The 14526-nt window shown below is 36.9% G+C and overlaps 1 protein-coding gene across 1 annotated transcript in view; it reads right to left on the minus strand.

Annotated features, from left to right (window-relative positions):
• Nucleotides 1-14526, minus strand: part of LOC106073387 (uncharacterized) — a 140671-nt gene that overhangs the window by 44632 nt on the left and 81513 nt on the right. Inside the window, exons 14-15 of the mRNA XM_056030344.1 lie at nt 11536-13387; nt 8801-9361 (exon numbers count right to left, since the gene is read on the minus strand). Coding sequence (XP_055886319.1) covers nt 8801-9361; nt 11536-13387 — 2413 coding nt within the window. The remainder of the gene's footprint in view (nt 1-8800; nt 9362-11535; nt 13388-14526) is intronic.

Consider the following 14526-nt stretch of genomic DNA (forward strand, 5'->3'; position numbering starts at 1 on the left):
TAATTCACTCGCTTAAAAAGTACTTTTACATTATTAATAATATTATATCAATTAAAAACATCTTGCAGTACAAACAGAGTACTTCCCCTTATTCTTAGGAATCGAAGGCATTCACAGCAGAGACTAGACGTATACAGTAACAGAGACTAGACGTATACAGTAGCAGAGACTAGACAGATACAGTTACACAAGTGTTTACCCTAACCACAAAACCCTATTCAACTGATGCTCACCTTCAGCGTAGATATTCCTCCACTTCTCCCATAAGGAAACTGAGCTCGCATCTGATATCTGAGTGGACATGGTCGCAGGATATACAAATCTCTCGCTCGTATCAATTTTTTTATTTTGGTGGTTGTTTTTCTATCCCTGATTCCGAAATTTAGTTTTATCCCGCGAAGTGAATTAAAAAAAAAATATTTATCAGCCGTCGCGCTGTCACAGGTGAAAGAAATATGAATTGGGTCAAACCAAGCTCGCCCCCTCTCACTGTGACGTGATCGATTTTGTCACAAAACTCACTCTCTGGTATTTCCCCCTTCGCTCAGTTTGTTGACTCATAAAGTAAACACACAAAAAGAGGGAAATTTCCCGCGTTTTTTTTTTATAGAACTTTTACAAATTGTAAGAAAGTCCAAGTTTTTTGATTACAATAATTTGACAGTGGCTTGCGGAGACAATTTGTCCAGGTATATGGTCATACAGCTAATATGTTTTAAGTTTTACAGCAAAACTGTAAACACTTTTGTGATTTAAAGTCTCACTTGTAAGAGAGTACTTAGATCTAGAAAGAATGTTTCTAAGTTCTAAATGTATTATCACATCTATGAACACATCTGGACTTCTGAAGTAGAACTCTGAAGGTGTTGCAAGCAATCAGAGAACTGAACGTGTCCACAAAGGCACTCCTCCAATCTCCTACACATAGATCTAAGTTAATCTCATGTCGGAGAAACCTTTTTATTCTATTTTGGTGCCCTCCCTCCGACCCCTTCTCTCAAACAAAGTCAAGATAATCTGGCTGCGAATGATTTACCTGTTGTGTCCCCCCACTGCTCTACCTTCCACCTGCTGAATGTTGTAAAAACACATTTAAAAAATTGTGATCAAGACATTGATATCACGTTCAACGCCACTTTCAGAAAACTGTCCTACAGAGGTGTTTTCATGAGACAGGAAGAGGTTGGGCGCACTTAGTTAAGTTAGGCAGTGGGCCTGCGCGATGTACACGCCAACCACTGGATGCAGTGGATAAAGAAATCAATGTAAATGTTTTGTACTCCACTTTAATGTCGCTCATTTATTCTAACAATGATTTAAACACACACTATACAGTTACCATGGTAACGTTTGTCCAAGGTTTCTATTGTATCGAATACCAACCATTAAACTCTTTGTATTATTTTATATGATGCACCTACCTAGGTATATATCCCTAGTTATCTATTTTGTTTGGTGTAATGCACAAATTGTAAGAAAAATTTCCATACGGACAACAAAGATTATTATTATTATTATTATTATTATTACACCTCCCTAGTTATCTATTATAAGATACACCTCACTAGTTATCTATTGTAAGATACAACTCCCTAGTTATGTATTGTAAGATACACCTCCCTAGTTATCTATTGTAAGATACACCTGACTAGTTATCTATTGTAAGATACAACTACCTAGTTATCTATTGTAAGATACAACTCCCTAGTTATCTATTGTAAGATACACCTCAGTAGTTATGTTTTGTAGGATACAACTCCCTAGTTATCTATTGTAAGATACACCTCACTAGGTATATATCACTAGTTATCTATTGTAAGATACAACTCCCTAGTTATCTATTGTAAGATACAACTCCCTAGTTATGTATTGTAAGATACACCTCAATAGTTATGTTTTGTAAGATACAACTCCTTAGGTATATATCACTAGTTATCTATTGTAAGATACAACTCCCTAGTTATCTATTGTAAGATACAGCTCACTAGTTATGTTTTGTAAGATACAACTCCCTAGTTATCTATTGTAAGATACACCTCACTAGTTATGTTTTGTAAGATACAACTACCTAGTTATCTATTGTAAGAAACACCTCACATGTTATGTTTTGTAAGATACAACTCCCTAGTTATCTATTGTAAGATACAACTCCCTAGTTATCTATTGTAAGATACAACTCCCTAGTTATGTATTGTAAGATACACCTCAATAGTTATGTTTTGTAAGATACAACTCACTAGGTATATATCACTAGTTATCTATTGTAAGATACAACTCCCTAGTTATCTATTGTAAGATACAGCTCACTAGTTATGTTTTGTAAGATACAACTCCCTAGTTATCTATTGTAAAATACACCTCACTAGTTATGTTTTGTAAGATACAACTACCTAGTTATCTATTGTAAGATACACCTCACAAGTTATGTTTTGTAAGATACAACTCCCTAGTTATCTATTGTAAGATACAACTCCCTAGTTATCTATTGTAAGATACAACTCCCTAGTTATGTATTGTAAGATACACCTCAATAGTTATGTTTTGTAAGATACAACTCACTAGGTATATATCACTAGTTATCTATTGTAAGATACAACTCCCTAGTTATCTATTGTAAGATACAGCTCACTAGTTATGTTTTGTAAGATACAACTCCCTAGTTATCTATTGTAAAATACACCTCACTAGTTATGTTTTGTAAGATACAACTACCTAGTTATCTATTGTAAGATACACCTCACAAGTTATGTTTTGTAAGATACAACTCCCTAGTTATCTATTGTAAGATACAACTCCCTAGGTATCTATTGTAAGATACAACTCCCTAGGTATATATCACTAGTTATCTATTGTAAGATACATCTCCCTAGTTATCTATTGTAAGATACAACTCCCTAATTATCTATTGTAAGATACAACTCCCTAGGTATATATCACTAGTTATCTATTATAAGATACATCTCCCTAGTTATCTATTGTAAGATACAACTCCCTAATTATCTATTGTAAGATACAACTCCCTAGTTATCTATTGTAAGATACAACTCCCTAATTATCTATTGTAAGATACAACTCCCTAGTTATCTTTTATAAGATACACCTCACTAGTTATCTATTATAAGATACACCTCCCTAGTTATCTATTGTAAGATACACCTCACTAGTTATCTATTGTAAGATACAACTCCGTAGGTATATATCACTAGATATATACATATCTCTAGTTATCTTTTATAAGATACACCTCACTAGTTATCCATTGTAAGATACAACTCCATATTTATCTATTGTAAGATACACCTCACTAGTTATCTATTGTAAGATACACCTCACTAGTTATCTATTGTAAGATACAACTCCCTAGTTATCTATTGTAAGATACAACTCCCTAGTTATGTATTGTAAGATACGCCTTACCTGTGTTTCTGTTGTCTCAAACATTCCACTATGTATCTATTGTATGAATGTATGGTATGATACAACACCCATATGTAGGTACTACCTGATGCTATCCTCTCTTTGTCATGTATGTATTGTATGACACAACTACCTATGTATTTATGTATTATACAATATTCCTATGTAAACTGTATGATAATGTATTGTATAATACAATTTCCCTTATGATACACCCCATTACGTATACCGTTGTTTTGTATGATATGGCCCTCTATGACCTGAATCAGCCTACGCCTCTTAATACGATTTCTTTTATAATCTTTGTTTACATTCTTTTTACGCTTTGGGGGGGGGGGATTCTATTTGGAATATTTTTTTTTAAAGATCTACCATGACACAGTGAAATGTGTAAACACTGACAAGGTTAAGCCACATGTGAGGATGAAAAGAACGGGGCGTAGCTTTAGTCCAAGGTCAATCCACGGAAAGAATACGACAGTGTCAAACAATAGTATTATCTAACCTTATTCTAACCCTAACTCCTTCCCATGTATATAGATCAGTGTCGGTCCACCCGTTTTCCCGCGAAATGTCTTGTAGAGGTCATCAGTGAATGAAGTCACAACGAAGGTCATGAAAAGTCAAAATTAAAAAATTGGACCGAGAAACAATTTTTTGAGAAAAAAAAAAACCGAACCAATTGTCACTTAGTCAATGTCAGCACGTACAAAAAAATACTTCGTTCAAGGTTTCTTTGATGTCTAGATCAACCACAACTGGACATCACGGAAGCAATACGAGAGATAGACATGTTTCACTTTGCCTCAATTAGGTATTGTGTGACGTAGACAGCCAATCGGGATTTCCCAGTGTTGTAAAAAAAAATAAAAAAAAGGGACGAACCACTTGTGATACACTTATAGACATAATTAATAACATTTAAACAGAATTCTACCGTCCGTATCGAATGCTCAAAATTATTTGCAGCTTGTAAAAAAAAAATGATGTCTAATTACAGAGAGAGAATAGAGAGCTCTTCAGAAGTAAAGTTTCTTGGAGGTATGCAACTCGATTTGTGCTTCTTTTCTGTCTGCTACTTCCCAAACTAGTCAAACAGTAGAGACACTTTACACAAGAGAAATAGAAAGTATAAAATTGATTGAATTGTTTCGTTTTGCATTCCATGTTTTGAATGCTCCTTTCGATTTAAATTTTGTCGACTACCTAGCACAAAATTTCCACAGAACGGCTGGGGGAGGGGGGGGTGACAGCGGGAAGAATTCGAACCCGTAACCATAGTAACAATCAAACGACAGTCCAAAGCGCAACCCACACGAACAGGCATCCGTTATTGTTTGCGTTATCGCGGATGAATTCTTTTCTTGAGAAAAGGCTATTACTGAGAAATAAATTGTTCACACTAGGCTGTGTTTTAGAAAACAATCTAAAGACATGAACTTGGCAGATAAAGGGAGACAACTCGAGTGGGCAGATAACCAAAGTGCACACAGACTATTTAATATTCATGCCTGAGCGTTCAAAGTTTACATTTAGATGCGTGCTAGGTTGTTCGTCAAAAACATGTTGGATAAGGTCAACCTGACCCCTTATGTGTCATCTCCAGGACCCCGAGCAACAACTGATCAGGGGAACGCCCGCAAAAACAGAGGATGATGAAATGGGGGCATATATAGTGGGGGGGGGGGGAGGTGCGAATGTTACAGTGTCTTGCCATGTATTCTAATGAGATTGTAAGCCCCCCCCCCCACCCCTTTTTTATGCAGCTGTAGTTACTTCCCTTTAGTTTCACATTTGCGAGTGAATCGCAAGTAAACTTCTTCAATACACTGATCGAATTAACAATTCGTACAAGGAGATCACGTGGCCAGTAAAGTGACGAAAGTTTACTATGGTAACCAAATGTGTTCATGACAGATCGTACGAGTATTTTCCAAGAACAGAGCCGCTGCAACTTCAGAAACTATGGTACCATCTGGGATTAGTTTTTAGGGAGATTGTTAGTACCTAGAGAGTAATGCAACACAAAGAGAGATAACTAAATTGAAGAAAGTTCTTCAAATTATGAACAGAAGGGGACATTTGGTTTCCATGATTATTTTGTACGTGTCACTGTGTTGTATTTGTTTGTATCTAGTATTATGAAGGCGACTGTTTTTTATTCATGTGTAAATGTACGATTAAAGATTAATAAAAAAAAATTAAAACAAAAATACAAAATACAAATTAGCATCGCAAATCAACACTTCAAACCTCAGAAAGGAGAAATGATTACCTAATAATAAATCTACAAATATTTGATGTTTAAATAGCTCTACACTATTTGTTTCTAGCTACAGCTATTTTGTCTTACCTGTAACTTTGCTTATTGATTGTACAGACGATTTGAACAGGTTTTTAAAAGACAGACACAACTTCAAGAAGTAGGTCAAACTTTGACCATGCATTAGAAATGTCAACAATTTAAGTATTCGGACCAACACGCCAAAATGGCGCCACAAGTCCACTATTGCAAGTGGCGTCCTTACACCAAGTGCATCTTAAAACATCAAGGTATGTAAGTTTGTCAAGATGTGTTTGAAAACATCAAGGTATGTAAGTTTGTCAAGATGTGTTTGGCCATTGAATTTTGACTGGATGTAAAAAAGTAATCAGAAGAAAATGTCTCAAGCTGCAATGTAAGGTGTACGCTGTGGAGTTAGGGCTTAAAGTCAGTGGGCATTAAGTGTCATCCACCAGTGCAGTCAAGCGCTCATTCAGACAAGTTTGTTGGAAAGAAAAGCTTAAATACTGATATATAGTTAGGATAATCGACATTGATATTATCATAAACTATTTCACAATGGTAGTTTCAACTTGAAAACAAAAATAAGTTGAATACAATTGAAGTCATCATTGCCTAATATCAAAATGGTAGGCGTATTGAATTAGTTGAAGTTTTACTGTCAACTGAAATACATACGAGCGACATTGTGCTGAACAAATTACATTGTGGACACCCAAGTCGATTGAAATAGATTCTTACAGTAATGTCCAGACTATAGCAAAGACAGACATTGGATCCAACAGCCATGCATTAGGCAAGACATAAATAGAAAAGACAGACATTGGACCACACAGACATTAGACAAAACAAACAATAGACAACCTAGACAATTCAGAGGCAAACATTGAACATTTGAAATGTGTACGACATTGTACGCATTACAATTAGATAGTCTAATCACAAAATATGTCAAATCAAAATATAAATCATTGTCTCAAGAACTCAAGAACTTCAGGTGCAGTGTAGAGAAAAATGAGCAAGTGTTTATACATACGCTATTTAAGAAAAAAATTAATGGCGTGGGATCTGATATTGTCAGGGGCGTGGCCTAGCTCATAAGGATACAAAGTCACCTGGTGAAGATCTGTCATCATTTATCAAGCCTGGGTCACAGTCAAGTCAGGTCAATGAAATGACAATACACAAACACCACATGGAAGATTTAAACAAACAACTTATGACGTTTCTAAACTCTGTGACTCGAACCCTAACCCTAACCTGAACACAAATTTAATAGAAAAGTGTTAACAGCTCTGTGTGTGGTTAGCGTTACATTGCTCAAGGTGACTGGGCAACTACTTGCAGAGGATCTTGTTTCAAAATAGGTTTAGATGTATTTGTATTTCGACGTTGCAGTCATCCAGTGTTTCTAGTGTTGGCCTCCTTCAGTCGCAGAATGACAAAGATATTCCTTACATCTCGTAGAGCACTATGTCATGTGACTGAAGATTATGGAGCGACATTCATTTCCACCTACAGGTCACGAAAAGTTGGCAGTTACTTTGGTGGCAGTGGAACCAGCCATTTTTGTTTTGTTTGGCGCGCTTTTCTTCCAGAGCTGAGGCCAATCCAAAATTTTATTTCTGCTAACGAGATGAAAACTTATCAAACAAACTGAATGAATTTGATACTTTTTTAAGCTCACATAAGGAACTGCAGATGTTGTGTTTACACTGACTTTCTGTTCTATTTGTCTGTCTGGTTTGAATCATTTTTTTTCCTTATTAACTTTTTATTTCCCGAAATGGAGAATGTTGACTGGCTCTTCTCTCTGTCTTTTATGTTAAGTATTCAATAGACTTAATTACACTTTTACACTAAGTGTTTGAACAAACACACGTTTCTACGTATGAAGGTAGCACTCACTGGCTAAGTGGCTAAAACACAAATTGCTACATATGAAGGTAGCATTCACTACGTGAATTAAAATATAACAAAAGTACAAAGAGAGTAACTGAACATTAAACATGTCAATAACAAAATTCAAGTCGATGTGAGTACGATGAAGTTCTAGTAGTGATAACTGGGGCGTCAGATGTGTAGGACCCTTCACACCGGTACGGACAAAACGGCTGAGCGGATTAAGTTCGGACTGTACACTGTGAGCCGTGTTGGATCAAGTCCTAGACAGATCAATGAGCTAGAAGATTATAGGCACGCTTTTACAAGCCAGCCCTCCCCTTCCAACACGTACACCTCAATGGTTTAGTATTGGTCACATCTTTAAAATGCACGAGATGATAGAACCTAAGAAACTGGACATCACTTAACAACAACATACTACAATAGTCATAGGTTCCACTGCAATACTCGACATTTACAGACTCTAGGCATCAGATAGAAACATACAGTTGGAATCGATCCTCAGTAGAGTGTTGACTTTAAGAACAGTGGATCATGATTTAGGATCAATGGATATTTGAAATGGACATTCACAATGGGACATTGACTAACACTAAATCAAGTTGGTTTGAAATGTCAACTTCAATTGTAGGCGATATAACCGTAGGCCTATGTAGGCCTAAGAGAACAACCTCCCATGCCTAGGAATAACCAGCTACTTAAGACTACTTACATTTAGTCTAAATATTTTTTTTTAAATATATGCATGTCTATTATTAGAGTGTGATTGGGCCGAGACGTTATTTAATCTATTTACAACAGTTGACCATTTAGTGAGCCATAGTAGCTTAGCTGAAAAGCAGGGAAATATAACTCAGGAAAATACAATTAATCTGGGTCACTTCATTATTGCCTCCCTTATTCTTGAATACATCAATGCAAGTATTGCTCAATACGCTTTTGAAATACTTGTAGGTACATGGACTGACATTTCAGAGGAAAAAAAATACTAGGCACGTTATTTTGTTTTGTTAATTTCATAGTTATAACTTTCATAACTCAACTTATGTTCATCATGTTAATTGAAAAATACAGATTTCTTTTTTGTGTAGAAACTTTTAGAATTATATTTCATTAATATGTGTGTGTGCAGTGTGCGTGCGTGTGTGCTGCCTTGTGTTTGTGTGTGTGTTTTAGCTGTACAGGTACACTGACCTTGAAAAAGCTTATTGTCAAGGTCAGCTGATGGGGACAAGACGACATTGGGTTTCCTCTTCACAACACTCTGTGAGATGATGGCTCTCCTCTGCAGCTCCAGGCTCTGGAGAGTGTCTTGGGAGAAATCACCTTCCACGCTGGATTCCTTCTCTCGCCGGACCACCACTTTAGGCTGCACCATGTCCGCGAAATGTTTGGCCTTATCCACCAACTCTTTGCCCTTGGGGGACATCGCGCCCCACTCACCACTCGGCGACTTCTTCAAATTTTGAGAACCGTTTTCCTGTTTGACGAAGGCGGAACTGTCTGAGTTTTGAGGCTGGGGCGCAATGTTGGGCTTCTTATTGTGGGCTCTGACGTCCTGATCGTACATGCTCGGAGGTTTCGAGGACAGGTTGGAAGATGAGGAACTGAATATTGTTTCGTGGAAGCCAGATTCTGGGCTGTCGGCGGACCGAGCGGGGCTCTTTCTGTCCGAGCTTCCAGGACTACCGCGCCCATTGCCTCCGTCACTTTCAGAAGTACTGGAAAGACTGAATGTTAAATGACCACTGTCTCCTGTTAATATAGACATAACAAAATATAACAAATGTTTGTTTTTTTTATTATTGACTTATTGTATAATAATAATATAATAATATAATATATAATAATAATAATATAATTAGATCAATTGGTTATGATTATGATACAAAACATTCTAAAATAGAGTCACAATTTACGAGGGATGGTGATTCAGATTTTTTTAAAAAGTCATCTTTGGGTCCGACTCTTTAGGAAGAGTGCATTACTTCAACTGACTTGCCAGACCAGTTGCCAGTTTGGACTTTTGTCACATGCGGGGAAATACGTTGTGCCTTCAACGTGTGTTTTCTTTTAGCTCTTTGTAAGAGCCATACTAAATCTACAAGAGCCATACTAAATCTACAAGAGCCATACTAAATCTACAAGAGCCATACTAAATCTACAAGAGCCATACTAAATCTACTTTTGTAAGAGCCATACTAAATCTACTTTTGTAAGAGCCATACTAAATCTACTTTTGTAAGAGCCATACTAAATCTACTTTTGTAAGAACCATACTAAATCTACTTTTGTAAGAGCCATACTAAATCTACTTTTGTAAGAGCCATACTAAATCTACTTTTGTAAGAGCCATACTAAATCTACTTTTGTAAGAGCCATACTAAATCTACTTTTGTAAGAGCCATACTAAATCTACTTTTGTAAGAGCCATACTAAATCTACTTTTGTAAGAGCCATACTAAATCTACTTTTGTAAGAGCCATACTAAATCTACTTTTGTAAGAGCCATACTAAATCTACTTTTGTAAGAGCCATACTAAATCTACTTTTGTAAGAGCCATACTAAATCTACTTTTGTAAGAGCCATACTAAATCTACTTTTGTAAGAGCCATACTAAATCTACTTTTGTAAGAGCCATACTAAATCTACTTTTGTAAGAGCCATACTAAATCTACTTTTGTAAGAGCCATACTAAATCTACTTTTGTAAGAGCCATACTAAATCTACTTTTGTAAGAGCCATACTAAATCTACTTTTGTAAGAGCCATACTAAATCTACTTTTGTAAGAGCCATACTAAATCTACTTTTGTAAGAGCCATACTAAATCTACTTTTGTAAGAGCCATACTAAATCTACTTTTGTAAGAGCCATACTAAATCTACTTTTGTATCTTACTAGAGCCCAAATAAAATAAAATTTCATTGAATATACTTTTGGCTCAGTAGGAGGACTAAAAACGAACTATAGACTTTGACTTCTCCCCTCTATTCCCGAAGCCCCTTACGTAAATATGATCGTACTAACAAAACTTATTACTTTCAACAGGAAAGTTATTTTAGGAATCATGTAGTCAGTGTTTAGAAAAAGTCCTTGAACTACTAAATCTACCGAGTGTTCAATACTTATAGAATATAAACTTTGGCAAATACAAAGAGTCATAAACATACAAAAACGTCACAAGTAACTCTCTTGTCTTATCTGAGTGATAACCTTTATGTCTTATCTGAGTGATAACCTTTATGTCTTATCTGAGTGAATCAGAAGCTTGAAACAAAACCGACACCAATAAACTCGTGTAGTCCCTAGCAAAAGCGACGCCAAGAATAAGATTTTTTACAATGTGTGCCACCAGGGCTGGGAGGGGGGTCTCAAAAGGAATGATAATCTCTCTTAGGCTCATAGTGTAATGTAAAAAAAAAAAAAAAAGGTTAACCTCTAATACTAAATAGAAAAGAATGTCTCAGTAAACTTGGATATTGACTTGTACACGAAAGGATTACTTCCAATAGTCATCAAACTTTTGAGAGTCTGAAGTAAGGTGCAGGAAAGGCGCAGCCTTACACGCGGCTACGGCAGACTCACCAATGACCTAGAATGTTCTAGTGACATACGATACAGACAACTTTCTTGGTTGTGCAGATTTTCGAATTACAGGGAAAGGGTTTAACCTCTTCCACTGATATCTCTCCAACGCTGGCCAAATAAATGGACAAGAATCGTGTTGTTTTTTTTAGTTTGTTGTTATTAGATTTTTTTTCTAATTAATTCTATTATCCTGATGTTTTTTCAAGTGTAAATCCAGGGTCTATGTAGGACTTAGAAACTTGCTGAGCCTATACAGGAATAGAAAGACAACAGAGTTTCATTGACAAAGATCTCAAGTTCATTTAGATGAAGTTAATGACATTTAAATCCTGAACTTACCTGGGGAAAGCGTTTCAGATCCATTTCTGACGTAATCATCAAGGTCATCCGAACTGTTGATATTTATTAAGTTGTTTGAAAACTGATTCGGCTTGTTGGCATTCACGTCAGTTGTCTCTGTGAAATCGAGGAGTGGGTCGAAAGACTGAAAGATATCTCCTGTCTTGGCTGGGATGTTGGAAGCATCGGGGACACTAAAGTTGTTCTTTTCTGAAAATGTGTATGTAGAGAGGGGATCGAAGTCCGATAACTCGTGTTCCTTTACGGAATAGGTCGTGGAGTTGTGTCCTTTAAATTCTCTGCGCTGTTGTTCAGTGAGAGTCAAGGGAATAGTGTACTCTGTAATGATAAGCGTTTCTTCTTGGTCCAAGAGACTGACGTCGATCAAGGGTGCCTCCGCTGTGCTGAGGGGAAGGGGTGGAGGAGCAGAACTGGGGAGAGGTGGAGGAGAAGTAGGTAGAGGTGGAGGGGCCTCATCGTCCGAATCCAAGAGCTGCGCGTTACTAGGCAACTTGGCTTCCACGCGAATCTGAACCATGGACATTGTGACGTCTACCGAATCGTCCAACACTTCCAAATCAGTTGACGTAATAGGATTACTGTCTGGATATTGTCTAGCCTCTTGAATGGAGATCTCAAAAGGTTGATCAGATTCTAGAGAAAGAGTTTCGTGTGTATTTGGTACATTTGAAGTAAACTTGGTAATAATAGTTTCTTCTTGAGCAGCTGTGTTCGTGTCAGAACAAATCTGTATAATATCTACGTTTGTATTGGAGTCTTCCTTAGGTGTAACTATATGTTCAAGATGATTGATTTCTGGGATTGTAAGTGATTTCTCATGTTTTGACGGTTCAGAATCTAAACTGTCTATTAAACCTTGGAAAGCGCTATAACTGTTTAGGACTGGTGGAGACTCTGGGGATGGAAGCTCTAGAGAGGTTTCCGAAGAGCCTAATCGTTTTTTCAGTCTAGGAGGTCTTTGTGGCACAGAGAATGAATCGCTTGAGGCTTTGCTGTTTTTGCTCTCTACATCTGCTGCAGAGTTCCTATCTGCTTTTGTAACACGTACGTTGTTTTGTGAAATGATTTGATTGGTGGAATCTGTCGAACTTGGATCAGCAGAAGTGAAAATATCTGGGTTTTTCTCGGATGTTACAGTTGAGTTGACAAAAGCGGTTGAGCTGGCAGTGATAGCTGGAGGTTCAGGCGCTCTAACTTTCTTTGAGGATCGAACAGGAGTCTCTGGAATTGAAGGTGGTCGGTTACCCAATGAAAGTTCGTAACTTGCAGAGGTAGTCAGAGAAATGTCTTCCGACTTTGAACGAGATAAAATATTTGTCCTTTGATCTGGTATTGTCTGCTCAGACTTTTTATTCCATTCACTTGAAACTGGAACCGGGATTTCCTCCACTTGGATTCGTCTTCCTAAAGCGATGGAAGCCAAATCCAAAGAAAGATCATCTTTTCTTCGGCTTGTTTTGAGGGTTAATGTAGATGTGTCTGGATTAGAAATGTTGGGAATAGTTACCGAGTCGTCTTTACTAGACGGTTGCTTTTCTTCATGTCTCTGTTCTCTCAGAGTTTCGTGTTCCTGGAAGTCATTGTTGTCCACAATCTGGGAACGTCTGTTTAATCGATATTCTCTGGCGGCTCTTGCTACTTCCGGTGTGTCTAACGAAATACTTCTCTCCCCTGCATAGCTGTATCTCTTAGAAGCGTCTTTGGTTCTTCCTGCCCCTTTGATTCCGGCCCTAAGGCGATCTGTTATAGATCTTCTAGGCACTCGGGATTTCTCTGTTTTCTCTTCCTGTTCCCTGGCTCTTTGTCTAGCAGTATAGTCTTCGGGATTTCTCTGAGGAGACACAAACATTTATACACTATACTTTACACAAAGCACACATATACAAGCACACATTAATGGCAATAGCCAACAAAAATATACTCACTGAGATTCACTCAGTCTAAACTTTTTAACTGGTAAATACCAGAATTCAATGTTAAATAGAATACACTAATCTAGATATATCTATTATCTTAGCCTTTGACTTATTTTTTTTTAATTATAAGAACAAGAAAAAGGCGTAATATAAAAAAAATAACATAACAAGGGAAGTAACACAGGTAGAACTTTATAAAGAAATTTCCTATAAGAATCAGACAGAAATTCGTTGCAACTTTTCAGAATGTGTGTTGTTGATGCAACTTTTCAGAATGTGTGTTGTTTATGAAAAATACAAATCACCTGATCCAAAACACATCGTTGTGATGTTGGGCTGTCAACTAGTGAGAATGTTTTCAAACCCACTGGCCTAGTCAGAGTGAACAACAGAAGTAGACGTCAAAGTAGAATGTAGATGTTTACTTCCATGACACACAAACACTAGATGTGTGCTCTGTTCACTCAGCACTTCACTTGAGACTCAACTAGAACATCGATTGATATGCAGGGGGAGGGTGAGCGGGGGTAACAAGTCTAGCTTGATATCAGAAGAAACAAATACGCCATCTGGTGTGTTGTTTTTTAACTTCTACCCACTCCTAAGCCCAAGCAGATATACTCACACACATGCGTCTACCTCAAGACACATGCACGATAAAACACACACCATACACACATATACAGTCAGTTTCTTTGATTTTTTTTGACAAATCAATTTAAGATTGGGCATATAGTAGTAAACAAGAGTGTGTATGTGTGTGTGTGTGTGAGAGAGAGAGAGAGAGAGAGAGAGAACAAAAATAAAATAAGTTAGATAGCACTTTTGACCAAATTATTTATTGAAAGATATTTAAATAACCATAATCCGGACCCAGATTCTCAATATTTACCTTTCTTACAAAGCAATGCTATCCCAATTGAACATCACAACAAACTAGTGTTATCACAACGATTTAGTGTTACTAATAATTAATGTGATCACAACAACTAAGTGTTACAATTAACTAGTATCATCATGACAATTTAGTGTTCATTTAAATTCGGAACAATGT

Source organism: Biomphalaria glabrata, chromosome 5 (genome assembly GCF_947242115.1).
Source record: "Biomphalaria glabrata chromosome 5, xgBioGlab47.1, whole genome shotgun sequence".
Classification (NCBI taxonomy): domain Eukaryota; kingdom Metazoa; phylum Mollusca; class Gastropoda; family Planorbidae; genus Biomphalaria; species Biomphalaria glabrata.